Genomic DNA, 27,927 nt, shown 5'->3' on the forward strand with positions numbered 1-27,927 from the left:
AAAGCAGGGACCGGAGAGTTTTGCTCACTTTTTGGGAATCATTAAGGGCTTGGCCAATATGTAGTGGGAACTTTCACTCTAGCCTGGGCAACAAAGTGAAACTCTGTCTCAAAAAAAAAAAAAAAAAAAAGAATTTAATGAGCAAAACCATTTGCATATCTTCCATAAAGCCAGGTTCTCCCCTGCCTTTGTGAATACCATTTCCCCCTCTACTGGCACCAGCCTCTCCATGATCATACCAGAAGAAGGGCTTCCAGAACTTAGCAGGGCGTGGTCCCTGGGTACTTGGACACCATGGATTACGAAGTCCATCTTCCTTGGAGTGGGAGAGAGGGCAGTGGGTGAGTCCATTTTCAGTCATCAGCCCAAGGCTGGGCACTTAAGAGCCCTGGTGCTAGTGACTGGTTGTCTCCTCTGGGGCCCTAGTGGGCAATGAGCTCTGCCTCCCCAACCCGCATCCAGAGCTTTAAGTAGTAGTAACAGGATTAAAGAAGCACCAAAGGCAAGCCCTCTCTTATGACAGCATCAAACAACTGTTTCAAAATATATTAGATTTGGTTTTTATTGTAGAGCACACATATCAGGGCAAAGTGCTGCACACACAACTACAAATCATTTTTGGGAAAAAAGCTGTAAAAAAAATAAAACTGCAACTGCTTTAGTTATGCAGTCCCGACTTGAGGAATCCACGCTGGCAAAGAAGTTCCGGCCCCTGAGAGGAGCTTCTTGATGGTGGCTGCCCCAGATTTCTGCAGCCTCTGAGGCCTCAGGCCTGGGCCTCTGGAAACAAAGCCCCAGAATGGTGGTAGCCTGGCTGCCGGGAGGCCTTGCTCTCGGCAAGCCCAGGTCCTGGCCTGGCTGATGAGAAGACATTTCTATTGAAACTAGATCAGCAAAACCCTGCAGCTTTCCAGGATCTAAGTGGGTAGAAACTGCCAAAAACTTTTAACTTTTTTCTTTTATTATTATTTTTTAAAAGCCGCTTCCCCAGCTCACATGCCTGAGGTGGAGATGGCAACAATCCAGCCTGCAGGCCTGAGCTCTGGCCTTGGATGTATGTTGCAGGCAGAGGGCACAGGCGCCTTCCTAGACGGATGGCAGGGGGAGGTGGCCCAGGCTGGCCAATGGAGAAAGAAAGAAAAGGGAAAGGAAGAAGCCAAGAGACCAAAAGAAAAAACTCAAAACAAAAGAAAACAAAAACCCTACCACACACCACAACAAATTTCCATACCCCAAATGCTAGGACACCAGTCCCTCTAGCTAGAAAAAATTCCTAAAACTGACCCAACATGGCGAGTCTAACTGTTCCATATAATCACAAGCATATGCTTGAAAGGAGCAACCCAGCAAAGAGGTGTGCTCTTGGCAAGAGAGGTCAGGACCACTGCACTAGCCCCTCAGCAGCCCAAGGAACTGTGAACAGAGCAGCCCAGTACATGTGAAGCCCAGGGGGCTCAGCGATAGCTTTAAGGTGGCAGGGGCTGGCACTGTTTAAGCCCCTGCTCAACCAACCTGAACCACCCTGCCACAGGAGGAAGGAAGGGTGTTTGCATGAGCTTCCAGGGCACAGAGAGCAGGTAAAAAGTGGAGGACAGCAGGCCCATCACAGAACCAGCAAGGTCCCAGGAGACCTCAACCAAGCATATAAGTGGAGGGAAGGGGTGGGTAAGAGATTGAACTTTGTTTAGAACACGGCAAAGATTTACAATGAAAGCAAAAGAATTTTCTTAACTAAAACATTTTGTTGCTTTTAAATGAACCCTGCCTGACACAGCCCGGCTGCAACCCACACCTCTACTGGCCACTCCAGCGTGAGCCTCTGTCCCCTACAGATGCCAACAGCCTTTCCATCCAGGAGGAAAACCAAGAACATGAGAACCCAGGTCCTGGCCAGTTCCGTTCTTCAGCCTTAACAGGCAACAAATCAAGGAAAAAATACATAGGATCAAAAAGAAAAAAAAAAAAAAACCAAAAAACAAACAAAACCCTCAAAACAAAACAAAAGGAGGGGCAAGCTACATGAGGATTAGCCAGAGTTCCCAGGAGGGTGGCGGGTAGGCCTTAGTGCCTCCGCATCTTCACCTTTCGGGCAGGGCTGCCTGCCGCCTCCGAGCAGTCCTGCGAGGACTCGTAGGACTTGCGCCAGTAGTTCTCAGAGCTGAAGCTACCCCTTCGCCGGTGTGTGGGCAGTAGCACTGAGCGCCGGTTCTCTTCCTTGTCCATCTCCAGGATCCGTGGCCTGAAAGGAAAGGTAACGGTGTGCTGCCTGAGAAGCTGTCAGGAAGGGCCTGCCTGGCTTTACCACGTCTGGGCCTGGCCTCAGAATCCTCATCCTTGGGATGGGTCACTCCGGCCCAGTAGTCCTCAATGAAGGGTAGTACTGCTACAAGCACTGGCATGGAAGGTTCTTGTCCACTAAGTGCCAGTGGCCACCCTAGTCTTTGAGACATTTCCCAATTACTCTGTGGGGTCTGCCTGTCTGAGTCTGGTGCCCCATGATGTTGCCAGGGCCGCTGGATAGACGGTCTTCCCTACTATAGCCTCAAGACCCTGCATGGTCCTGCTGTCTACCTCTACTTCCCCACTCTCCCCACTTTCTCTCAGTACCGACATGCCCTCCCCCTCCTTCTCTACTCACCAACCCCACTAGCCTCTGAAACCACCAAGCTCTTTTCTGTCTTAGGGGCTCGGCTCATGTATAGTACTTCCTATCCAGAATGCCCTTACATCTTCTTTATCCCTCTGGTCTCGGCTTAAACGTTACCTCCTCAGAAACCTTACTCAACCCTTCTGAAATAAGTACCTGGTTCACCATTTTCCAAGTCCCAAGAATTCCTCTTAACATCTAAGTATAAATCCACAAGAGTGTTTGGCTAGATGGAACTGAGCAAAGGAAGTCACAGGAAGGAAACAACACATTCCCATTTGTCAGAGTCTCTCTGAGGGTAACAGGCAGTTGGCCAGGGGTTAAGTGGGAATGCTACCAATGCCACCAAACCAGAGGAACCAGACATAAGGCTTTGGAAGTGTGGGCAATCTCAGACTCCTAACCAGCCTACCCCTCAGGTCCCCACCCCCCCCCATTTCACCCTGTATCAGGCCATGGGGCTGATTTGCTGCCCTCTGAGAGTCCTAAGCCGAGTACCTGTGAGCAGCATCGGGGTCTGCCTTGCGGTGGGACCGCTTGGGTTTCAGAGCAGGGTCCCTGTTGTTTCCCGATAGGCGATCTGAAGCATAGCTGGGTGGTAATACGGAGCTGCTCAGGGACTTTGTTTCCAACCGGGGCGCATCTAATCTTGTCCTGCAAAGGAAACATGGGGTCACCAATGGGCCTCTGGTGAAGGTGTGGGCCCAATCAAACCATTTCTCTCTCTAGTAAGGCCAAGTGGGGGCCAACTGGGCCTGGAAGTCAGCACTCTGTACCTCAGCATCCTTGTGGTTCAACTAGAGATTGGTCTAGCTGACTACCAAAGGCTCTCCTTTTCAAGTTCAGGCTTAGGAATAAGGAATAGGAACACTTCTATTTGGAGTCTTCCAGTGATAGGTATCTGCTGAACCAAGGGAAGGATTCCAGGGCTCTCTCTCAGCTGAATGAGGCAGCCACATCACCCTACTTGGGTCCAGAGATTCTCTAGGGTTATCTATTCCATTTGCCAGAAGACTGAGGGCCCCATTGGTGGGCACCAACACAGGAAGGATCCCTGGTCCAGGCCTGCAGAGAGGCTAGAGGCAAAGAGAACCAGAGCTACCCTTTCACCCTATATAGACAGGGACACTGAGGCTGGGTGGCAGAGCCACGGAAGGCAGCCCAAGCCCAATTCATAATCATGAGGTTAAGTCTGGTCCCATTGTAGTCACCGGCAGCTTCTGCTTGTTCTAGGATGCTGACTAGGCAGAGGCTAGAGGGAATTTGAAGGCAAAGTTCCCACCAGCACTGGGTACAAATTTCAAGGAAGAAACCACCTAGTAAAGGGAAAGCATATAAGTACAGATGAGGAAGAGGGGGATGGAGGAGCTGGGTAGAGAGAATTTAGGGCAATGACCTGAACTCCTTTATAAAGCCAGACCAGAAGGAAGCAGGCCTGGAAAACCTCAAAGAAGCTCTGAGGCTTCTTGTGAGACACAGAGAAGGCTAGCAAGTCAGGAAGGTGGGAGCAAGAGGCAGGAGAGGGCCCTGTGTAACAGGCTGGGTAGGGAGTGACAGGGCACTAGCAGAAGGCCCTGAAGGCACCTTCTCCAGAGTCTGCAGGAAACGAGTAGTAACTTGGTTCTGAGGAAGCAGGGACTATGGTCGGGGAGGATTCAAAAGGACACCCCTCATCACAAGGATGCTGAGGGAAAGACAGCATGGGAGAAATCCAAGAAGTCCCTTGGGCTATGCTACTTGGCATTCTGGGTGACAACTGCATCAGGTCCTTTCAGCTCCCCCTATTCCCCATGGCTGCCACCACCACCATCCATTGACTGGCCTGCTGTGAACAGATGGGAGAAATTGAATCAGAAAGGCAGTAAGTCATGCATCCTAGAAGTTGTAGGGGAAAGTTTAAGCCTAAGCGAGACTTCAAGTCTGACACGCAGGAGATACTCTGAACCTGGGCAAGGGTCTCTATCCTGAAGCCAGAAGGGGGCATCTCTCTTCCTTATAGCTTGGAACCAATGTTCTGATGCCTCAGGCCCAAAGTGGTGGGTGGGCAGGCATCCCTGCCCCTTTGCTTTGGCCTCATGGTGGGGGAGGCCAGAGGGGCCCAGCTGTACTGACTGGCCTACTAGCCTCAGCCTCTACTCTGGGCTGCTCCAGGCTCAGGGAAGCAGGACCCAGCAGCAAGAAGAGGAATATCCAGTCCTGGCACTGCCAGAGTCCAGGCTAGTCACCATCCTTCTTCAGGTCTTGGTTGCCACATCTGAGCAAAGGATGGAAAAATGTGACATGCTCTAAGGCTCCTTTCAGTTCTGAGGGTCAAGGAATCAGAGGCAAGTTGCCTCCTTCACAGCTAGGATTCTTTGGGTAAAGATGGTGATGGGCACACCCAGAGATGAGGATGTGAAATAGAATAGCATGACCTGAGCCCTGATGACCTTCTCTTTACCAGGCCTCATACCACTGAGTTGAGAGGTCCAGGCAGCAGACATCAGACGACACGAAACATCAGCCATTAAGGTTGACTAAAAGGACTCCAAGGGCCTCAAAGAGGAAAGTCTGTCTTCTGGCACCCATAAAACTAAGACCATAAAAGTATCAGGGCAGGAAGGCCCCTGGGTTACCCAAAAGCCCTAATGAAGCCCTGATGGGGCACTACAGAGTTGTTTCCTTAGGTGAATGACAGATGGCAAGAGAACAGCAGAGTCACCAAGATGAGCGCCTGTGTCACAACCTGATGCCACACTGAAACTTGGCGTGGGCTCCAGCTCTTCTTGAGCTGCTTATTACTTGGGGTGGCCTGCCTGGGGAGGCAGTGATAGTATACCCACACCATGGATTCAGCACTGCTGGAGATGCTATGGAGGCAGGTGGGACCAGCTGAGCCTGGACAGGCAGGCCAGGGGCACTAGCTGCCTCTCTGCTTCTCTGGCTGCCTGAAGGAAGGGAAGGGCATTGTTTCTCCCCTGCACAGCATGACAGCCCTGTTGACATCAAGGGCAGCCCTCAGAGAAGGGATGATGAGAGGTGGCCTTACAAGAAACCCAGCCTTCGGCACCCATTTTGGGAATAGTATGTGCTCTGGGGCCCAAATGGCTCCTGACATATCCCCTGAGACTATTACAAGTACATCTTATAACAGCTGGAGAAGATCCTGCCTTCCCCTCCACTTCTAAAAACTTGCCAAGCTGTGGGGCGAGCTCTAGACAGGCTAGAGCTAGATCCCAAGACCAGAGCCCACCAGCTGCTTAACTTCAGAACATGCTCCTGTTAAAAGGCACCAACTCCCATGGACCAGGCTAGGCCCCTCAGAGTTTAGCAGAGAGAGCCAAAAATCTGGAGACAGAAGGCCCAGTTATAGTAAAATTTGGATCTGGGCCTCCCCAGGAGGAACAAAGACCTGTCTTACAGATCTGAGTCAGTATCCTGGAGTCAGAGCAAGGCAATCCAGGTGTGTGAGGTGACGGTCAGCTGGCAGACCACTCCCCCTTCACAAGAGGTCTCCCAGCATGTCAGGACAAAGTTGGGATTAGGCATAGGTAAAAGTAAGATCAGAACAAAGGATGCCCAAGACACCCACATGTGAACTGAGGGGAATGGAGGGAACTGATTCTGTCCCAGGTGCTCCCTTCATGCTCTTTATCACGTGTAATCCTACAGAGAAGCTGCTGGAAAACGTTCCCACTACAGGGGTTGGGAGTGGGTAGCACTGCTAAATCCAAGGGAAAGTTGCTGACCCAAGCCACATAGCTACCACCCCAAGTCACACAGCTGATACCCCACAATGGCCTCTAAAGTACAGGTGGGTCCTCTTCACTGCAGCAGAGCAGAGCACTGTGTGGGTGGCAGCGTCACTACATCTGGGAGATAGATTACCAGCCCATACTCAGGCCACGGTGACCCTAGAGGGATGGTAGTCCCCAGCCCACTATCAACTATTCTCTAACTCCTGGCTCCACCCTCACGAAGAAGCACCCTTGGACTAAAAGCCTGGCTCTCCAACAGAACAAGGCAGCAGGGACAAGGGTGGCGGATGTACCCAAGCACCCCTTTGTCTATTTAGTAACCTGGGCCCCTAGGTCTAGGTCTAAGCTCCAGCACCTTTGGGTACCAGTCTCCCACAAAGTTCAAACCTGCACCCTGTTGTCTCCCCCACAATAGTACCCACTCCCCTCATGTGACTCGCCTCACTCAACTTCCACCTACCTCTGGCCAACATCAGGCTTCTCTCTAATTCCTACTCTGCTCTCTCCACAAAGCAGTTCTGAAACAGATATAGCAGCATGCTATGTTCAGAAGAGCCTGAAAACACATTAGGGGTATCACCTAAAGAAGAGGCACATGGTCCATCCCCCCACCACGTTCCCCCCGCTACAGGATATACCCAGGGCCTGAGGGAAGCCTTTCTAAATCATTCAGCCTGGTCACCATGACTGCATACTACAATACATACCTGAGCCCTGGGAGCCGGGGCTCCATGGATGCCAGCCAGAACATAGGGCCAGCATCACAGGTACTCAGGGATCCCTATAGCTCACACCTGGTAAGGTATCAATGTCACCCTCCAGGACACCAGGAGGCCAAAGATCAAATTTGCTTTCTTCCACCTGGGCCACTGAACTCCATACTGAGTCTCTCTTCCCCTCCTATTCCATGTGCCTCTGGCTCACAATGTACCTCCAGTGAGTATAGCCTTCTTCATCCCCTACTATTTATCAAGAGCAAAGAGATGGTATAGTGAGGACGGGGCTAGGAGAAAACCCACCCAACATTCACAAGTTTAACCTTAACTGCCCCAATTTTCATGTAAGAACACAGGGCTCAGGTAAGATTGCATTTGGAGAGAAAGCAACAGACCCAGGCCAGAAGCCCAAGCCTGTCACCTCCCCTGGTAATCTCATTGTCCCCATACTCCCTGGGCAGGCTGCAGACTCATCAGATTGGTTAGGCTGCCAAATGGACAGGGTGTACGCATGTGGATACACACGCTCATTGAATCAGGGAACAAAGGTGAACTACACCTGGCCACAGGGAACAAGAATCATCGAGACAGGAGCAATACCAAGCACTGGTCAGAGCCAGGGAAACCAAGAGACAGCCACTCCTCCAGCTGGCTGTGGAGGGAAGCAGCCCAGAGTGCACCCTGTTTCCATAGCTGTTCTTCCACACACTCAGTCTCACACTTGGGGTGTTTGGCTTTCAGGAAGGGACTCCTCCTGAACCCTAGGACTCTTTGGTTTGAATGACCAAATAAACCAACGAGCTCAGCCGTGTACCAATAACCTCTCACATGCAAATCCCTCACCCCACAGCTCATATGCCTCCATGGCTCCCCAGTGACCTTCAGATCTCTCCATACAACATGAAGTCATTTCTGTCCTAGATTATATCAAGTCCTCCACCCAATCTCTATTTGGTGTTCCAGAATAATAGACTACCTCAGAGCTCCTGGACCCTAAGTCTCTGTAAAGAACGCATCTTCTTCACGCCTGTAATCCTAGCATTCTGGGAGGCCGAGGCGGGCAGATTGTTCGAGGTCAAGAGTTGGAAACCAGCCTGAGCAAGAGTGAGACCCCGTCTCTACTATAAATAGAAAGAAATTAATTGGCAAACTAATATATATAGAAAAAATTAGCTGGGCATGGTGGCGCATGCCTGTAGTCCCAGCTACTCGGGAGGCTGAGGCAGTAGGATCGCTTGAGCCCAGGAGTTTGAGGTTGCTGTGAGCTAGGCTGCTGCCACAGCACTCACTCTAACCTGGGCAACAAAGTGAGACTGTCTCAAAAAAAAACCAAAAAACAAAAAAAAATGTATATTCTGAATTGACTGTCTTCATCCCTGAACTCCCTTCTATGCCTGACAGAGGCCCAAACATCCTTGACTATCTTCAGGTGGCACATCTCCAGAAAGCCTTCCTTGACCAGCCCCTGGTGAGATGCTAAATGTCTGCCTTCCCTCAAATGACAAATGGAATAAGAGCCCACACTAACTTGCATTGCTGGCACTAGCACAGAGCCTAGCAGACACAGCCTTGGTTACTATTTGACAAATGACTCTCTAGCTGCTTTGTCCAGCTTCAGACCACTCTGAGCTGAGTTCCACTTGACCAAAAGGAAAGAAGTGGGCTATATATGCTGCCTTGAGCCACCTTATCTGATTAACTGGAGTGTGCCAACCTCAGGAATACAAGTCTTATAGGCAGACTTGGCACTGCCCTGGGAGCCTCTTGGAAACCAAAGGACTGGGTACACTAACTAGAAGGCCCTGAGGACCAACAAGCCATCTCCTGAGGATCAAATGTTGATCCAAGGCATCCCCTTCCCTCCTTTACCCCTCATCTAAAGAGGTCCCCTACTCTTTTTCACCCAAAAGTTGGGCTAATAAAGAAAAAAGAAATAAAAGAAAAAAGTAAAAAAAAATTTAAAAAAGAAAAAATAAAGAGGTCCCCTACACTTCTCTGCCTTCCAGCCTTTGAGCTTACCATTTCTGCCTGGCCAGCAGTTTCTAGCTCAGGAGTCAGATCTACCAAGCCCACCCTCCCCCTAAATTGGATGTAACTTTTTCTTTTTTGGCTGGGCCCCCAGGGAATCCACTCTGCTTTTATACCAGTGCTTACTCTGCTTTGTGTTAGAATGGCATGCAAAGTGCAAGCCTATTACATATGAAACAGCAAGGGAGCACTAAGTTTCCTATGGTGCCTACCTCTGGTGCCTTGTACATAGTAGACATTTGATGTTTCTGTCAAGTCAGAAATCCCTGCTCCAAGATCATTCCAAACTAGCTAGATGACTTGAGGCAGCTCACTTTCTACCTGAGTGCCTTTTCACACTGAGTTCAACACCTTCTACTCTCAGGGTTAACATGGATACTTGGCACAGGGCACCTAGCAAGGTGCTCCAAAAGGAGGAACACAGGGTGCACACTAGGGAATCACAGAAGGAGTAGAGTGCTTCCCCTTCACAGATGAATTGCTATACCTCTGAAGCTGGTCAGCCTCTTGGTATCTAACCAGTAATTTAAAACTTGAACCACACCTCCAGAGAGGTTAGGTCCAGCTTCCCTGCCAGGCATACCAAAGATTATAAAGAAGCAAGCAAACTCTTCTATATCTGAGCTCCAGTTTCTTAAACTCAAAGCATCTATCCCAATGACATAGTGGGGGGCAAGGACAAGACTTGGGGTGTTCCACTGTGTGAAGAACCAAGGGGTCACAAGACTCAGCACCAGGAGACCCAGGTTCTAGGTCTCACTCAGCCATTTACTGGCTAAGCTGCAAAGCCCAAGCATTACAACAGCAAGGGAATTGTTATAATGTTTGGATTCCACTGCTGGGGAGACTCTCAAAAGGTCATTTATAGCCACCCAGTGAGAAACAAGGGCACATGTGCATGAAGACTCAGCACCACTCATGTTCACAGGAGTTTCTTTTGAACCAGAAGCACTTGGCAGCTATCCACCTGCTTCCCTCCATGAGGCCCTTAGAAAGACACTGCCAGCTCTGACTGACCTGAGCCGGTGACAGAGACCCCAGGCACTCCCTCAGCAGCCTGTGCATTCTTTATCTGACCTTAAGAGAAAGCAGGACTGGCTCCAATCCCTCTGTCTATTAGAAGAGCCAGGCTCAATTCTCAGATTCTATCCACTAGAACACAACCTCACCAGAAGACATCAAATCAACCAGGTACCCCACCCACCCACCCCAAGGCCACATCCTGCTCATCTCCTCTGGCTGGTGCCTGGGCCAGGATGCTCCCTTTTTTCAACTTGTCACAATTTGTTGTTTCCTAAGACAAGCCCCTATAGCTACTCGGGAGCTGCTCCTCACTGGTCTGAATTGTTCTTCACACACTGACTGAGTCTCCTTCTCCTCCTCATGTTGGGCCCCAGACGAACAGGGATCTCCCTATTCCCACCGAATGTAGATTTGGAAATCCACAATGGCAAGCATTTGGGCTCTGACAGTCTAAACTGGGGTATGTGTGCACTACAAGAGCTAAAGGTGTGTATGTGATGCTTCCGCATGTCAAAATGGTCAACCTGAGCCTTGAAGAATGACGTTAACCTATTTTGAGCATTATATGTAGGTCATTTGGGGAGTTGGCGTGTGGATAAGAAGATGTACATGTTAGATGAAAGGTATTCCCAATGGAGGCCACACTACCACAAGAGTCCAGAACACAAGTCCATGGACCAAATTAGGAGCTGCAGGTACTTTAAAATAAGTGAAGAGTGGAAGATGAAGGGGAAATACCAAGAGCCAGTCATGGTGGCTCACACCTATAATCCCAGCACTTAAAAACAGCCTGAGCAACATAGCGAGACCCTGTCTCTATAAAAAAAAATTAAAATATTATATAGGCATGACAGCGTGAGCCTGTAATTCCAGCTACTTGGGAGGCTGAGGCAGGAGGATCACTTGAGCCCAGGAGTTCAAGGCTGCAGTGAGCTATGACAACAAGACACTGTACTCTAGCATAGGCAACAAAGTAAGACCCTGTCTCAAAAAATAAACTGGACTTCATCATATTAAAAAAAGGAGGCCAGGCCGGTGGCTCACGTCTGTAATCCTAGTACTCTGGGAGGCCGAGGTGGGCGGATCGCTCAAGGTCAGGAGTTCGAGACCAGCCTGAGCAAGAGCGAGACCCCATCTCTACTAAAAATAGAAACAAATTAATTTGCCAACTAAAACTATATAGAAAAAAAATTAGCCGGGCTTGGTGGTGCATACCTATAGTCCCAGCTACTTGGAAGGCTGAGGCAGAAAGATCGCTTGAGTCCAGGAGTTTGAGGTTGCTGTGAGCTAGGTTGACGCCACGGCACTCTAGCCTGGGCAACAGAGCAATAATCTGTCTCAAAAAAAACCAAAAAACAAAAAAAAAAAACAGGAAACACCAAGGAGACTAGCCTGGATGCTTGGATTTTATTCTGCAGACAATAGAGATGCCCAAGCCTCTCCTCTGGTCCGCTGGGTTGGCTCCCTACACTTGGGCACTTCCCCAGCTCAGCTGCCTGGGGAAGCTGGAGGACATCCTCCCACTCTTCTTCAACCCCCTTGCCCCAAAGCTTTGTGCTTCTGCCCTCTAGCCTACTATGTGAATGGCTCCTGGGTCCACTCAAATCAGAATGTAGAAGAGCCTCAGTTACCCATAACAGCCATTCCCAAGGTCTGACTACTGCCAGGGACCCAGATATCCAAAGAGCTTCCAGGGGAGCTAACAATGCAGACCCCTAGCTGTGCTGAGGAGCATTTGACTCAGCTGGCCTGAGCAGCCAAGTATGGAAATCACCATTTAAGAAGCAGCAGCTGGAAGACTGACCTGACACGCTATGACCACCTCCAGCAAAGATTTCCCCAGAATAAGCTACTGTGAAAGGCCAGTAGGGAATACCCAAGAAGGTACTGCTCTGGTTCTGTAGACTATTACTTCTGGGTTCTGGGTTTCTGCCTATCCTGAGAACCACAGAAAGAGAAAGTAGAAAGGCAGATTAAAAATCCTTCCTCTGATGAATTCTGGGAATACTGTTAGGTTACAGAAGAGAGGCTGCCAACCACCGAGTTGATTCAAATGTCTGGAGCTCCCATATGTGCCTAGCACTCTACCTACACTATAGGACCATCCCACAGGTCTGGATCATATCCATTCTATTGATGATAAAATGAATACTCAGTTTTGACTTGACAGAGTAGCAAAATCAGGCTAAAGAGATTTCATCACATTATTCCACATTATTCTGGACTTGTGGGCCCAAAGGGACAGGATGCTAAAGTTATTGACTGAAGTTTAAAAAAAAAAAAAAAAAAAGCGAGCCAGAAAAACTTAAAAAAAACCCTCCCAATGCCCAAAGCCAGAACAATTTGAATGTAAAATAAATTCCCATGAGTCCATACTGATATAAGTGATTGAATATATAAATAAATGAGGGAGACAGACAAATGTCCCATTCAGAAGAATTCCAAGTAACTTATGTGGCTACTCCCCCCTCAATGAGACAGGGCTAACTTCCCACTCTTTAAATGCCTGCTGCACACAGTGACTTCCTAGGAGTACAGCAATGGACAGGGGGAAACAGTAACTTTATAGTAGAAAACCTGACAAAAGCTGCATCAGCCAGGTGATCAAAAGCAACAGCGATAAGCTATGTTAACAGTTATGTACCCTTGGTATGTGGTAAAAAACAGCACTTTACCTCCCCCAAACCATAACCTCCATCTAACCAAGGGAGTGTGAAATCAGACAATCCCAACTGAGGGTTCTATAAAATACCTAACCAGTCCATGTCTTCAAGAATAAGCCAAGTCTAAGAAATTGTTACAGCCAAGAAGAACCTAAGATGACATGACAATATAATGTGGGATCTTGGGACAGAAAAAGGACATTAGGAAAAGCCTAAGGAAATCTATACTATGGACTTCAGTTAGTAATGTATCAAGATTTAGGCCAGGCCCAGTGGTACATGTCTGTAATCCTAGTACTTTGAGAGGCGGAAGCGGGCGGAGTTTGAACTCAGAAGTTCGAGACCAGCCTGAGCAAGAGTGAGACCCTATCTCTACTAAAAATAGAAATAAATTAATTGGCCAGCTAAAAATACATAGAAAAAATTAGCCGGGCATGGTGGCGCATGCCTGTAGTCCCAGCTACTTGGGAGTCTGAGACAGGAGGATCGCCTGAGCCCAGGAGTTTGAGGTTGCTGTAAGCTAGGCTGACGCCACAGCACTCTAGCCCAGGAACACAGTGAGACACTGTCTCAATAAACAAACAAACAAAAATACACCACACTAATGTAAGATTAACAATTAGGGAAATGGGGTGCAGGGTAGATGGGAACACACTGTGCTATCATCACAATTTTCTATAAAACTATTCTAAAGTTTAGGCCAGGCGCGGTGGCTCACGCCCGTAATCCTAGTACTCTGGGAGGCCGAGGCGGGCGGACTGCTCGAGGTCAGGAGTTCGAAATCAGCCTGAGCAAGAGCGTCTCTACTATAAATGGAAAGAAATTAACTGGCCAACTAAAAATATATACAAAAAATTAGCCGGGCATGGTGGCGCATGCCTGTAGTCCCAGCTACTCAGAAGGCTGAGGCAGGAGGATCGCTTGAGCCCAGGAGTTGGAGGTTGCTGTAAGCTAGGCTGATGCCACGGCACTCACTCTAGCCTGGGCAGCAAAGCGAAACTCTGTCTCAAAAAACAAACAAACAGGCCGGGCTCGGTCGCTCATGCCTGTAATCCTAGCACTCTGGGAGGCCGAGGTGGGCAGATTGCTCAAGGTCAGGAGTTCAAAACCAGCCCGAGCAAGAGCGAAACCCCGTCTCTACTATAAATAGAAAGAAATTAATTAGCCAACATACATACATATAGAAAAAATTAGCTGGGCATCGTGGCACATGCCTGTAGTCCCAGCTACTCGGGAGGCTGAGGCAGCAGGATCGCTTGAGCCCAGGAGTTTGAGGTTGCTATGAGCTAGGCTGACGCCATGGCACTCACTCTAGCCGCACTCACTCTAGCCTGGGCATCAAAGCGAGACTCTGTCTCAAACAAACAAATAAAAACAACAAAAACAAAAGAAAAAAAAAATAAAACCTATTCTAAAGTTTAATTTAAAAAAAAAAAAAAGATAGCAAGCTATACAGTCTGATCATGCCTAAGTCTAGGTACTGGTTTTGCTCTTCTCACTGACTTTTTGAATGGGACCTATTCAAAAGAAAGGCTTGTCTTCACCTAATATCTGTGTGGCTGTGCCCTCTGAAAAATCTCAGTCCACTCACCTCATGAGGGGAAAGAAAGAAATGCTAGTGAGGCTAGCTCTGTCTACATTAACCAGTACTTCCTAATCTCCTCCCCAGACAGAGCAGCCGTAAGCTATGACCCTAACATCGCGCCTTCATCTCCTCTCCTCACTGTCCCCCTCCCAGACATGAAAATCCAGCCAGTTTTAAAGCAGGCTGCTAAGGAAGAGTCTAAAAATAATCACTGAGAGCACATGTGACAAATCAGAACCAAGGAAGTGAGGAAAAGAGGTTGGGAGGGTTTGGAAGAGTGTTTCCCAATCTTGTCTCAATACTACCTCCATAAATATCGGGAGCACGTGCTTTTTTTGCTCAGTCCTTAATTCCCTAGTAAATAACCACAGAACTTAATTTTCTAATGAAAAGACAAAACCGTTTATCCTCATGGAATTCAAATAAAAAGAGAACTTATAGACTTCCGCTCTCCTAAGCTTCATTCTGCTATGCCACTGATACAGAGGAGCTGAGTTTTAAGGGGACACAGACCTACACCTTCAGACAGGTCTGCAGGTAAGGCAGAAGGTACCAGACATAGGGCACTTACTTCCTAAGAATGATGACAGCACGGCGCTCCTTGATGTCCTGAGGCCGAATGCAGTGAGTGATTTCATCAGCAGCATATCCACTAAAAAGAAACAGAACATGTGGCTGTGAAGAGCAGACAGATAACCACCATTCCTGGGACAGAGGATAGGAATATGGCCCACGTCTTATTTATGGCCACTCTCTACCCATTATTTGAGAGGGATTTACATAGAAGGGAAATATCATGTTAAGCTCCAGGAAGCTTTTGCTCAGAAGCTAACTCAAGGAAAAACCTGCTACGAGGCAAAGGAGACTCACTGGCCTCTTAAGGCAGAGGCCAGTGCAGAATTCTCCCTGCACAGGCCAGAAGCCTTTCTTTCCATGAGCCCTCAAGCAGGTATACCTTTAGTGGCTCTAGAGGCAACTGGAAGGACTCAGGCCAGACTTTGGTGAGAAGATGAAGAACCACATCTCCTCTTCATTGTCCTTCCCTCCAGCACACAGAGGAAACCATGGCAGCTGCTGACAACACTGAGTCACCAGGGAGAACTAGGGACTGCCATGTTCCAAAAGAGAATCTGTCTACTTGAAAAAAAGCTTACAAAAGCCTCCATTTGGGGGCAACCCAACATTTTGAAGATAGCTGTGTTTGGGATACTTGAAGAATTTTCAAATATCTATTTTCAACAAGGTATATGACTTTTAAAACTGTTCACAAGCCAATGAATGTGGGTAGTTGACTGTCCTCTTCTCAGCTAGAGTCTTTCCAATTTGAAACTCTGGAGGCAAGCTCTACTTCCCGAGACCCTCACATGCCCTTGCTGGGAGCATGGCAGCCACAATACCCTCTCACATCCCAAGTTCCTCCACTGAGCTGCAGCAGTTCTACACAGCCCAAAACTCCCTTGGCCACAGGGGTCTGGGGGTGGGTGGGTAGAGTGGCTTCTCAGCTTCCCTGCCTGCCCCTGGACCACTAACCTTTCTCGAATGGCTGCTGATCAGCTCCCTTCTCAATGACTAGCTGTACAGACACATACTTAACTGTCAGAAAGAACACAGAGGGTGCTGTGGGCACACTTGAGGGTCCCAGTTACTTGGGAGGCTGAGGGGGGCAGGGAAAAAAAGTCGAATCGCTTAAGCCCAGGAGTTTGAGTCCAGCCTAAGCAACACAGCAAGAACCCATATATATAAAAAAGTGTGGTTCATACTGGTTTGTAAAAAAAAGTAGAAAAATTAAATTTTAAAAAAAGAAAACCACCACAGGCCTGGGACTCCTCAAATGACCAAGCTGGCCCAACTGCAGGCAAGAAGTAGATGCAAGAGCCAATAAGAGATACAAAGCCAGGATGCTATAACAGGCTCAGCCCCAAGAGGGAGGCAGCTCTGATTTGAGGCCATGCTGGTGGTAGAAGAATCTTTTATACATTCCCCACCCAAGCTGCTCCTAAACCAGAGTTTTTCAAAATTTTCTCTGTGAACACTAGTCTCACAAGAGACTGTGGATGAATGTCTATAGTCAAATCAATTTGGAAAATACTGATTATAGTTTCAAAAAGCATTCATGTATTAAAGGATCTGAGAGGCCGGGGGCAGTGGCTCACGCCTGTAATCCTAGCACTCTGGGAGGCCGAGGCGGGCAGATTGCTTGAGGGCAGGAGTTCGAAACCAGCCTGAGCAAGATCGAGACCCCATCTCTACTATAAATAGAAAGAAATTAATTGGCCAACTAATATATATAGAAAAAATTAGCTGGGCATGGTGGTGCATGCCTGTAGTCTCAGATACTCGGGAGGCTGAGGCAGAAGGATTGCTTGAGCCCAGGAGTTTGAGGTTGCTGTGAGCTAGGATGACGCCACGGCACTCACTCCAGCCTGGGCAACAAAGTGAGACTCTGTCTCAAAAATAAATAAATAAATAAATAAAGGATCTGAGAATTACTACAGCAAAAGAACCTGCTTCCTTTGCTTACCTGAGCACTGATCAAAAAACCTTCTGTCAAATAACACCTATTAATATCTCTCAGCCCACAGTGAGAACTGCCATATAGGAGTTGGGGAGTTGACGAGACCTCTGTCCAAACCTGAGCTTCTTCAACAAGCCTACTCACGTTGCCTACTGGTTTTGTGACCTGGTTAAATCATATGCTGAGCCTAAACCTCAGTTTCTTCATCTGTAATAAGGTTAGCAGTAGGTTCTTGAGAGTTCATTTTGTTATGCTTTGTAACTTAATCTTTAGTAATGATAAAAGAATATGACATTTTAAAAGGGAGACGGCATCTTCTCCCTTCTAAGCAGAATCAGTATTGTACGTCTACATGGTTGAAACCTCTGGAAAGAGGTGGTGAGAGGCCTCCCTGCAGGGCTGTTGACAGCATTAAGTTAAATGCAGGATACCTGGCACCCAACAACTTTTTTTTTTTGGAGACCGTGTCTCATTTTGTTGCCCAGGCTAGAGTGAGTGTCATGGTGTCAGCCTAGCTCACAGCAACCTCAAACTCCTGGGCCCAAGCGATCCTTCTGCCTCAGCCTCCCGAGTAGCTAGGACTATAGGCATGCACCACCATGCCCGGCTAAGTTTTTCTATATAATTTTAGTAGGCCAATTCATTTCTCTCTATTGTTTAGTAGAGACGGGGTCTCGTTCTTGCTCAGGATGGTTTCAAACTCCTGACCTTGAGTGACCCTCCCACCTCGGCCTCTCAGAGTACTAGGATTACAGGTGTGAGCCACCACACCCAGCCAACCCAACAACTTTTACTAAGCATGTGACACATGCCAGAGGCCCCTAGACTACTCTGGGGTAAGCCAGAGCCTTGGGTTTAGTACCTGCCAAGGCGACATGATCCAGGCTCCCTGTGAAGGGATCTGCCAACAGCAGAGGCCTCCTGGACCCCCACTTCCAATGCTAGGAACTCTAGGTCTCATCCCATGTCCCCCAGTGTGTTACTCTACACTGGGGGGGGGGGAGACTTGGTCTGCAAGATAGTCACATATAAACACACACACACACACACATATATGTACACACACAGAACTTCCCTAAAGAGCTAAGTCCAAGCTCCCAAAGGCACATTTCTGAGGCCTGAGTGTGCCGTGTTGGCTACAGGCAACCTTCCCTGCTGTTGACAAGTGTCATTAATCTGTTTGACTTGGCTATAGGCATGACCAAGGGCCTTTACTTCCCATCTCTAACAAGGAACCACTTCTTTTAATGCAGTTCTGGAGCAAATCCAGATGTTTGTCAAAGCTTGCCTGCCCCCATGCTCCCTGCCCCATCCCCCAAAGGGTTCTAGAACAAACAATAAGCCATGCCAGTTTCCTGCCACTAAGCCCAGGCCTCAGAAGAACAAGTGTGGAGGTAGGGATACACAGGTCCATAGAAATGACCTTGGTACTGAACCTACCTGGAGAGCTCATTAGCTCTGGTCTTCCTGGCAGCTGTTGACACAGCCCACTGACCCCTCCTCAGAGTATCGGCCTCTGGCAACAGGAGCTCAAAGTCCTGTTCAACGGAAGCTCTTCTGGCCAAACTTCAGACAGTGTCAAAAAGAGACCACAGGGCATTACTTACTGCTAAGGAACCTACTTGCTACAAGAGAAACTGAAAGTCCCAGTCTGCCAGCTTGAAACTTAATATGCCCTGGGCCCAGCCCTATCCTTGGCATGAAGAAAAGTTCCAGCGCCTCCTGCTCTTTTGTTTCCACAGAGAGAAGAGGAAATACCACATGTTGTCCAGCCTGCCTGCTCCCCGCCTGGGCTGAGCCCTCAGCTCAGCAGCAATGATGAATATGACAAAAGCATCAAGAATAACAGAGCCCAGCTCTGTCACCCACTAGTTCTATATCTCAGAATGACTCTTTTGGGCATCGGCACATTTATCTCCTCTGGAAAGCTTTCCCTGACTCCCATAGGCTGGGTTTCCCCCACATTGCTCAACCCTACCCCTTCCATATCTACTACTCCATTTGGCCTTGTGGAAATTGTGCCTTCCCTATTAAGACAAAGCTCTTTAAAGCCCTTACTCATCTCTGCATATGGTGGACACTCGTGTGTGTTGAGCTGAACTATTCTACTACTTATTTTTTTCCCAGCTCTTCACAACTGTATATTCTACTACTTAGATCCTCAGTCTCCACATCTACAAAACAAGGATCACAGCAAGTTCTTTCTCAGAGAATTAGGTGCAGGTTAAATGAGGAGTCTGAAAAACTTTGTAAGGGACTACATAGAGCTGTACATTTCTCTTCTAGGGGACAGTCTTGGAGATTAAGCTAAGGCACATTTCCAACATGATCACCATTCTCCCATCTACTCTGCGCCCTGCCTAGGCTAGGATGGATCAGAGATGGAGGGACTGGCCAAAATTCTGGCCCAGTGACAGCCTCCCTCAACAGTGATAGGCCCACAGGACTTAATAGCTCATGCTTTTAGGGCCAGGATTGTGAGCTCAGGCTCAAATTATTTATCACAGCGGTCCCCAACCTTTTTGAAACCAAGGACTGATTTCATGGAAGACAAATTTTCCATGGATTGGGGGTGGGGGGTTCGGGATGATTCAAGCACATTACATTTATTGTGCAATTTCTATTATTATTACATGATAATATATAATGACATAATTACACAAACCTCTCTGCTAATGATCATCTGTATTTGTAGCTGCTTCCCAGCACTAGCATCACCACCTCAGATCAGGCATTAGATTCTCCTAAGGGATGCACAACCTAGATCCCTCGCACATGCAGTTTACAGTAGGGTTTGCGCTCCTACGAGAATCTAACACCAATGCTGTTCTGACAAGAGGCAGAGCTCAGGTGGTGATGTGAGTGACACGGGAGTGGCTGTAAATGCAGAAGAAACTTCACTTGCTTGCCTGCCACTCACCTCCTGCTATGCAGCCTGGTTCCTTATAGGCCACAGACCAGTACTGGTCCATAACCTGGGGGTTAGGGACCGCAGATTTACCAGACCCAAGCTTACAGGAAGATACTTGGACTAACTTTATGAGAAGTCCTAGGGCTTTCTGAATCAAGGGAAAAAGGTCAACCTGCCGAGTCCCAAAATTCCATGCACATCAAGGTATATAGAGTAGCTGAATACAATGGGCAGCTCATTTCCTAGGACGCTTTTAGTTAAACTTTAAGCATCAGTAGTGTGACACAGATTCAACTTTCTGTAACAACTATATGGCATCATTAGCCCCATTTTACAGATGAGGAAGACTGAGGCCCAAAAAAGATTAAGTGACTTGCCCAAGGACAAACAGCTAGAGTGGTACACTGGAACTCCAACCAAGTTTGCCATCAAGCTTTTCAGTTTTTTTTTTTTTTTTTTCTGGGTGGCAGGGGTAGGAAGAAAAGCCCATCTGTGTTTTCCTGGTGATAAGGTCTAATCTGTCCCAGAGGCCTTACTGGCCTCACCACAGAACACATGCATACCCACTAGCCCCATGGAAGAGGTCTGCAAAGATGAGCCTATGCCCCTAGAGCGCTAGCACCATACCTCTGCAATGGCTGCACAGCAACTACCCAGCCTAAAATGGCCAGACAGCCCTGAAATTTTTATGGCCTATTTATTCTCTGCTTGTTCTGAGCCTCGTGATTAAGACAAAGGGTCCTCAAACTTTTTAAACAGGGGGCCAGTTCACTGTCCCTCAGACCGTTAAAAGAGTGCACACTGTGGGCCCGGGATGAGTCGGCTGCTAACAGGACAGGCAGCGGTGCCAAAAACACCTGGTGGGCCGGATAAATGTCCTAGGCAGGCGGCATGTGGCCCTCGGGCCATAGTTTGAGGACACCTGATTAAGACTATGGCTAACTGCTCGCTTCCCTTCCTCTGCCGCCCTCTGCCTTCTTGTCAGGTCTGCAAGGGCAGCCAACCTCCCTGGCTCAGAGCTCCTCCTGAGAGTGCATAGCCCTGACTTCATCCTGTGGTTCCTCCCCCTCCCATGGAATCAGAAGATGCCACACAAGAGATGTGGCCCAGGACCTATCTGCCCTACTTTCCCAACTATTTTAAGCTGGAAAGCTAAATTTTGCTTTCAACCAGCTGAATAAGATCAGCCCTTAGCCCAGAACTGACAGGGGTGCCCACTCTACCCAATACCAACTGTTAACTGGAAGAGTCGCAGGCTGAGCAACCCAGTGCATGCCCCATCGTTGGGTGATACAGTCATTTACAGAGGGGTGACCAAGGCCCGGATCTCTGGGCGTGTGGTCACCACACCACAGACAATAAATGTAACGGTGATTAAAGGTAGCAGCAAGTAAGCAATTAGCCTTGAGGTAATTATTTAAATGAATCCAACTAGACTCTGTTTCAATCTGCCCCATTCACCCTACCGGGAACAGAAGGAAGGTGGTATGAATTGATATGAAGAAATAAAAAATATTTATTTCATTATAAAACAGCATTAAGAGGGGGATCCACCCAGGCCCCAAATGGGAAGGTTACAAAAAAACTGCCAACCAGGTTTGGAAAGGAGTTTGAAGCACTTCCAGAAGGATCTGTGAAGCCTTGCACTAAAACTGCCCAGGTTTAGACACTGCTGAGTCAATGTTTGCCATGCATTAATGTCCATGCTGACCACTATTAAATATAAAATTGTATTCCTGCCATGTTGCCTTGGATGGATACAGACACCACTGCCACCACTACCAACTGAAGTCTGAATCATACTGACAATTACTAGACTCCCTCCCCATCTGCAAAGCACCACTGTTTTTCACCAGTCCCTCCCTTCCAATCTGCAGCTTTACTGCTCATCACCTCTGGGCTGGGATCCATACTAAGAAATTAGAGAAAGCATTGCTTACCAGCTTACATATGCAGAATTTGATGAGGGGCGCTACTAACAGGCAGGTGTTTACTCACCTGCATAGCCAGTAAGCTAAGTACTAAGTGAACAGGTGCTAGATTTAAACTAGTGGGAGGATCCAGAACTCTAGAGCAGTGGCTTTCAACTGGGGATGATTCTGCATTATGCCCATCCCCCCCGCCTCCCCCCCAACATTTGGCAATGTCTTCAGACTTGTTGGCTGTCATAAAAACACTACTAGCATCTAGTGGATAGAGGCCAGGGATGCTGCTAAACAGTTCACAATGCACGAACAGCCCCACACAGAGAATGAGCGAGCCCCAAGTATCAACAATAGCACTGTTGAGAAGCCCTTAACTAAGAGCTTTATGAGGGCATCCCCCACCCTGGGGGTTGAATGCCATCTAACTCATGTCAGCATCCATCCCTCTCCCCCCCTTACCTGGGGCTACTACCTGCTACTGCAGCCAAAGCTGCTACTGTTGCATGCGCCCTCCACCATTCTCTGCTTGGCTAATTCCTAAGTTACCCAAGTTCTAGCTTACTTTCTCCCCAAAACTTCCAACACTCCAGAATGGGTAAGATGTCCCCCTCAGTGTGCTCTTATAGTTACCTTCCTAGGGTGTAACTATCCACCTGTCTGAGGTCTCCACTGGGCCCAAACTCCATGAAGGGAAGAGCCATGTTTCAGGTTCCACCAAATCCCTAGCTCCTTTCCCACCAAGAGAGCAGGGGATCGTTATGTGATTGTATACGAAAGCAAGCAGCCATTTAAATGCCTGCCCTGCGCCAGGCCCTATATTAGATACCAAATCACCACATTTAATTCTAATAGGCTTCGGAAGTTGGCATCTTTCCCATCTACAGATGGGAAAGCCAGAGAACGCCCACAAGATCCCAAAGCAAATGAGAATGAGAGCTGGATTCAAAGCCTGGGGCAGCACTTTTCAGGACCTGGCTCAGCCTCCCACACTAACTCCACAGCCAAATCTGAATCCAGGAGGTGTGGGAAGGGACTGGGAAAGCTTTAAGACTTTACTATTCTAAGGAAAAGATGAAGAGAATTTTCCTGATGATGCAATCTTGTTGCTGATCACTAACAAACCTGCATATTAACAAAGTGAAACTTCTGTTCTTCAATCAAGGGTGTGCATGTGTTGGGGGTCCGGACGAGTGGAAGTCTCAAAGTCAAAAAATGCCATGTGATCTTACCATTAAGCACCAGACTACTGCTGGACCTCCTGACAACAACCCTGAGGGCCTATGACTACATAGAAAATTAATATCCCATCAAAAGACTAAATGGTCCTTGTGAGAGGTCCTTTTAGCATTGAGAGCCTTTCAATGGAATCAGACCCCAACCTGTCATACACAGCAGGCCCCTTGCAAGGGTCTGACCTGGAAATCCCATCTTAGAAGGGCCCTGCCAAGATCTACGAGCATCATGCAGGTTTGAGAAGCTCAGAAGCCCAAATGACAGGAGGCATCTGACAGGTAAGCAGTGCTCTGGGTTTCAGATGTACATGGAGTTAAAGCACTGCTTCTGCTGCCACCGACTTCCCAGACTTTTCCATTAAGAGGTCTTGGACATCACAAGGCTCTGCTACCATCCAAAACATGTAAGCAACCTCAGCTGTTTGAACTCAAATGAGATAGATGACTTGCCTTCCTGATACTAATGTATGTGCTGCTGAAAAAGCACCCTCATGATATTAAAAGGACTCTAGGGATCCTGCTTTCTCCCCCTGACTGTGGCTCCACTGACTCACTTTAGAGTTTAAGCTGCTCACGACAAAAGCTTGGTGTGTTTTGATCCTGTAGTTGGTGGTGGTCAACCAAGTTTCTCTCAATAGTTGCAGCCTAGACCTTCTAAAAGGTTTGGGGGATTAATGATTACATTACTAGATTTACCTTTTTCAGGGCTGGAAGGAGAAAGCTTCCAAATAAATTTTTACTTCTTATAAACAACAAATATATTCCAGCACACAATCTTCCCTGGGGACCACAACACTGAGCTAATCCTCAGCAGATCTGGGACTCAAAACAGGCCAAGAAGCTAAGTTTTGCTGCTCACATACCAGGAGAAGAGACCAGCTGCATTTTGTTTTATTCAGTCCTGATAACAGGTAACACGTTCTTACAAAGAACCCATGGGATCTTATGCAGCCAAGAGGGGAGAGAGAATTTTAAGAGTGTGCTGCACTCTGTTCCCGGCCCAACCACTAATTTGTTCAAAGCCAGAGAAGTCACTCCCCCTCTTGGGAATGGAAAACTCTTACCAATTAAATACTCTCAGGGGCCTTTGCCTGTGAGTATTTGCTCTGTTAAGGAATCCGTGAACATTATTCTGTTAAGAAAACCAAGAACAGCCCAACAGGAAAGACTTAGGTAGTTCAACCCTTGTTTTTAAGAGCACAGATTTAGAAATGGAAGCCCAGAATGGAAAAGCAACTTGCTTTAAAAAAAAAAAAAAAAAAATCACAAAGGGAAAGAGTCTCCTAATATCTTAGCCTTCTGGAAAGACGGCTCTAGATTAATTTTGACAACTCCGTGTTCACCTCAAACTTGCCTTTCCCTACAGAATTTCACATCGGTTCCCGGATCCTTATTTTCTTGCTACACGTTTTTAAACATAGGCCCCTTCCCCCCTGCTCCCCACAACCTACAAACAGAAGAATGGGTTAGAAAGGTAAAAAGTACGGACTGCTACTGGCTGCTGCTTCCCGGGCCAGGGTGGGTAGCTAAGATAATAGGGTGCAGAGCCGCCCCCCCTCCACCCAGGTGGGTTACCTGAGCACAGTCACGCTCCCCCTGCGCACGGGCAGGGAAAGCACAGGTTCTGACACCCGGATAGGCTTGAACTGGAACTTGCAGCCGAAGCAGAGCGCAGAGTCGCTAAAGAAGGACACGGACACGATGGGGCGCTCGAAGATGTGGATGGGGTCCACGTGAGACACGATGCAGCCGCCGGGCTGGTAGTCGTTGATGACGGCGCTATTGACGAAGCCCTCGGGGATGACGCGGTGCTCCACCAGCTTCTGGATCACCAGCTGGTGCACCCACTCGGGGATCTCGTCCACGTCGCCTGGCGGATAGAGACGCTCCTGGCCGGGCCCGCGCTTCTGCAGCTGGGCACCGTAAGTGTAGCCCTCGCCAAAGAAGTACTTGTTGCGCAGAGGGGCCCGGTCCACTGTGTGCTCGTTGTAGAGGCCCTTCTCAGCGCGGGACACCACCTCATCGATTCGGGCCTCGATCTTGGCGCACTCGTCCTGGCTGAAGAGGCGCATCTGGCGGATGCCGCTTTTCACCTTGCGCGCTTCCTCCTCCTTCTGCAGCTGCTGCTCCTCGTAGTCGCTGCGCTCGGGATCCGAGTCCTCTTGATACTTGCGCTTAGCCCCGGACACCGGGTAAGGTTCGGCCGCGGCGGCGGCCGCGGCGGCTGCGGCTACAGCAGCGGCGGCCGCGGCGGCGGCCTCTCGGCTGCCCGCCTTATAATTGTCCCGGGACGTCATGGACTTGAGCTTCTCACGCAGGTCCGTGTAGCCGCTGGCGGCCGCCATGGCCCCCGCGACGCTGCTCTAGGGTCCTCCGGGGCGGGCGGGGCGGCCGGGCATGGCTCTCGGGGGACGCGCCCGGGGCCCCCGGAGGGAATGAGGTCCTCAGCGCCGGGTCCCCATGCGTGGACGGAGGACCAGAGGGGGGGCGTCGAGGGACCGGGCGCGGGGTCGGGCCTCAGGTGCGGCGGGTCATGCAGTGGTGGCGACAACAGGGCTTCTTCCTCCTCCACCTTCTCCACGTCCCAGCGGGCAGGAACGCCGGCAACGCCTCATGCCGTGGAGGGCTGCTACGGAGACTCGGCCTGACTCCCAGCCAGACCCTCAGACGCCCGGCCCGGCCCGCACTTTAAAGCGCTCCTCACGACGTCACGGGCCGCCAGCCCGACGTCCGCCAGCGCCGCTCCTTAGCGGGCTCCTCAGCGCGCACGCGCGGTGTTGCTGGACACCGCGGCTCCGCGCGCTACGGGCATGCGCGTGCGTGCAGGCTGGGTCGGCAGAGGCTCTGGCGCAAGCGCAAACCCGGACCGCTCGCCGTCCGCCGCCCCTCCCCCACTAGCTGAAGGGCTTCGAGGGAGCACTCTAAAACAGCAACCTGTCTCCACGGCGCGCCGCCTCAAGGACTGAAGAGCTGCCTTCGCAGGGTGCGCTCGCAATGTCAACACTGTCGCTGTGCTGCGTCACGGCATCGTCCGAATGCCCCAAATACCTCAGTCCCCAGCGCGCAATCACCGGAGAACCGCCACAACCTAGGCCGCCCCGTTACCTCCCCTTTTGGAGCTTCCACTTCTTTAATTGGGCCGCCGGCCACGCGCCGGGCGGGCCCAAACTACAGTTTCCAGAAGTCGGTTGGTAATTATGCCTGTCAATCAGGCAGTCTCCCTGGCTACTGCGTCCGTCACTTAATTAGCGGCGTGGAGTGCAGCGAGGACCCCTAAAGGGTAAGTGGGTGGCTAAAAAAGTGCCCGAACGGAAACCCTACCGGAGGAAACCCCTCAGGACGCCTAAGGAAACTTCCCCCCAAACGCAGGAACTTCCCAAACTGCGGGGCCGAGCGCAGAGGGCCCCCCTTCGAGCCCAGATAGCGACAGCCGCAGAAGCGGGACGCACGTCGTCGGATCCCCCTCCACCCCCAGCCCGCCGCCGCCGCCGCCGCAGCTCGGAGCGGACGTTCCACGAGTCACGTCCCGGTGGCAGCGAGCGCGTGCGCGGCCGCGGGGACGTGCCGGGGTTGGCGTCGCTGCTGCTTGGTGCTGCAGATGGGTGTAGGGGTATTTCTTCCGGCAGTGACGGAAAAATCTCAGAGAAACAAACAGGCGCTCGGATAAGGCTAACCTATAGACTATGGCCAGAGACAATTGAAAAGTTTTGAGGCCGAGGGCACAGCGTGCAGGATGCTCCGCGCGGCTCCAACAAGCAGGGGTTTCCGCTCGAAAACTTCCCATAGCTCCCCAGCATAGATTTCAACCGCTTTGCCTGGAGCTCCAGGCCTTTGTTGAAGACCCTTCCGGCCTTGCCTCCTCTCCCTTCTCAACGCGCACATTAAGCCCCAGCCTGATCCTTTACACTGCCATTTCTACAAATGCTTGTCACCTCCAAGCCTTTGCCCAGGCTGTTTCTGCCAGGTGAAATACCAGTTTCCTATCACCCATCTTATTCGTTTTGATTTTTTGAGGCTCAGCTCACCTCCGTCTACAACTTTACCAAATTCCCACTGAAAGGAAGTGCATCTTAGATCTGGCCATTGTGACTGCCCCACATCCCTGGCCATTTTGCCAGGGGCCCCCACCCCAGTTTGTCAGGCCAAAAGCACAGGACTCTGACAGACGTGGGTTTGAATCTTGATTTCATGGTGGAATGTACGACCCTAGGCAAGTGACTTCCCCTCTCTGAACTTAACTCTTCTGGTCTGTATAACGGGGATAACTTTAGTACCCACCTCCTATGATCCGTGTGAGGATGAAATGCAGCCGTGTGTTAAACAGAAGGGATTGCCGACTGCAAGTCTGGGTCTCAGTTTCCCCATCTGTAAACTAAGGGTCCCACCAGTCTCTGTTGGAAAGTGGGGGTTGTGTAGTAACTTGGCACAGCCAGGCCAGCAGGCCCTGTGGGATGAGAAAGCCCAGACAGCTGAGACCCTGGCTTCTGTCCCCAGGCTCCCTGCCTGGCCACCCTCTTTCCTCTGCAACAGTACATGCAGATGGAAAATGGGGCAGGCATGAAGCCTACAGTAAATTTGGCACCTGCCCTTTCTTGGCACAGTCTAGTGGGATGCAGGTGGTGGTGGTAGGAAGGCAGTTGCAGGCAGTGAGAAGGTGACCAGTGGGTAAGTCCAAGGCCAGGTGGCCTGGGCTCTGGCCCCAGTTCTGCCTGACCCATATTATGTGAACACATGGGCAAGGCCCCCTTGCCTGTATGATAGGCGGTTTGGATGTGAGGGCTCAGGCCCTTCAGAAGCCCTGTGCCCTCTAATCTCCTGTTCTCCAATAAGGCAGCATCAGACTCTGCTCACACACCTGCTTGTCAGGGTGCTCATTATTTTAATCAGAAAACCCTCCCATAAAAAACAAAGACCACATGATTCTTTCAATAGATGCAGAAAAAGC

General features: G+C 49.5%; 1 protein-coding gene across 1 annotated transcript; it reads right to left on the reverse strand.

The window, feature by feature from the left end:
- Positions 1–536: 536 nt before the first annotated feature.
- ALKBH5 (alkB homolog 5, RNA demethylase) lies at positions 537–26,099 on the reverse strand. The gene is made up of 4 exons (XM_012747915.3): positions 24,558–26,099; positions 14,971–15,051; positions 3,146–3,301; positions 537–2,239 (listed from the first exon to the last, which is right to left on the reverse strand). The coding sequence occupies exons 1-4, from the start codon at positions 25,325–25,327 to the stop codon at positions 2,062–2,064; spliced, it is 1,185 nt and encodes a 394-aa protein (XP_012603369.1). The 5' UTR covers positions 25,328–26,099; the 3' UTR covers positions 537–2,061.
- Between the last annotated feature and the right edge of the window lie 1,828 nt (positions 26,100–27,927).

This window comes from Microcebus murinus, chromosome 18, assembly GCF_040939455.1.
Source record: "Microcebus murinus isolate Inina chromosome 18, M.murinus_Inina_mat1.0, whole genome shotgun sequence".
Classification (NCBI taxonomy): domain Eukaryota; kingdom Metazoa; phylum Chordata; class Mammalia; order Primates; family Cheirogaleidae; genus Microcebus; species Microcebus murinus.

What these genes read in the sequence shown, in the direction of transcription:
- ALKBH5 (XM_012747915.3), bottom strand. Translation starts at nt 25,327, where the DNA reads ATGGCGGCCGCCAGCGGCTACACGGACCTGCGTGAGAAGCTCAAGTCC. An exon ending in GGGAGCGTGACTGTGCTCAG is followed by an intron (nt 15,052 to 24,557) that starts GTAACCCACCTG and finishes GTTTCTTTTTAG; the next exon opens with TGGATATGCTGCTGATGAAA. An exon ending in GACCCCGATGCTGCTCACAG is followed by an intron (nt 2,240 to 3,145) that starts GTACTCGGCTTA and finishes CTTTCCTTTCAG; the next exon opens with GCCACGGATCCTGGAGATGG.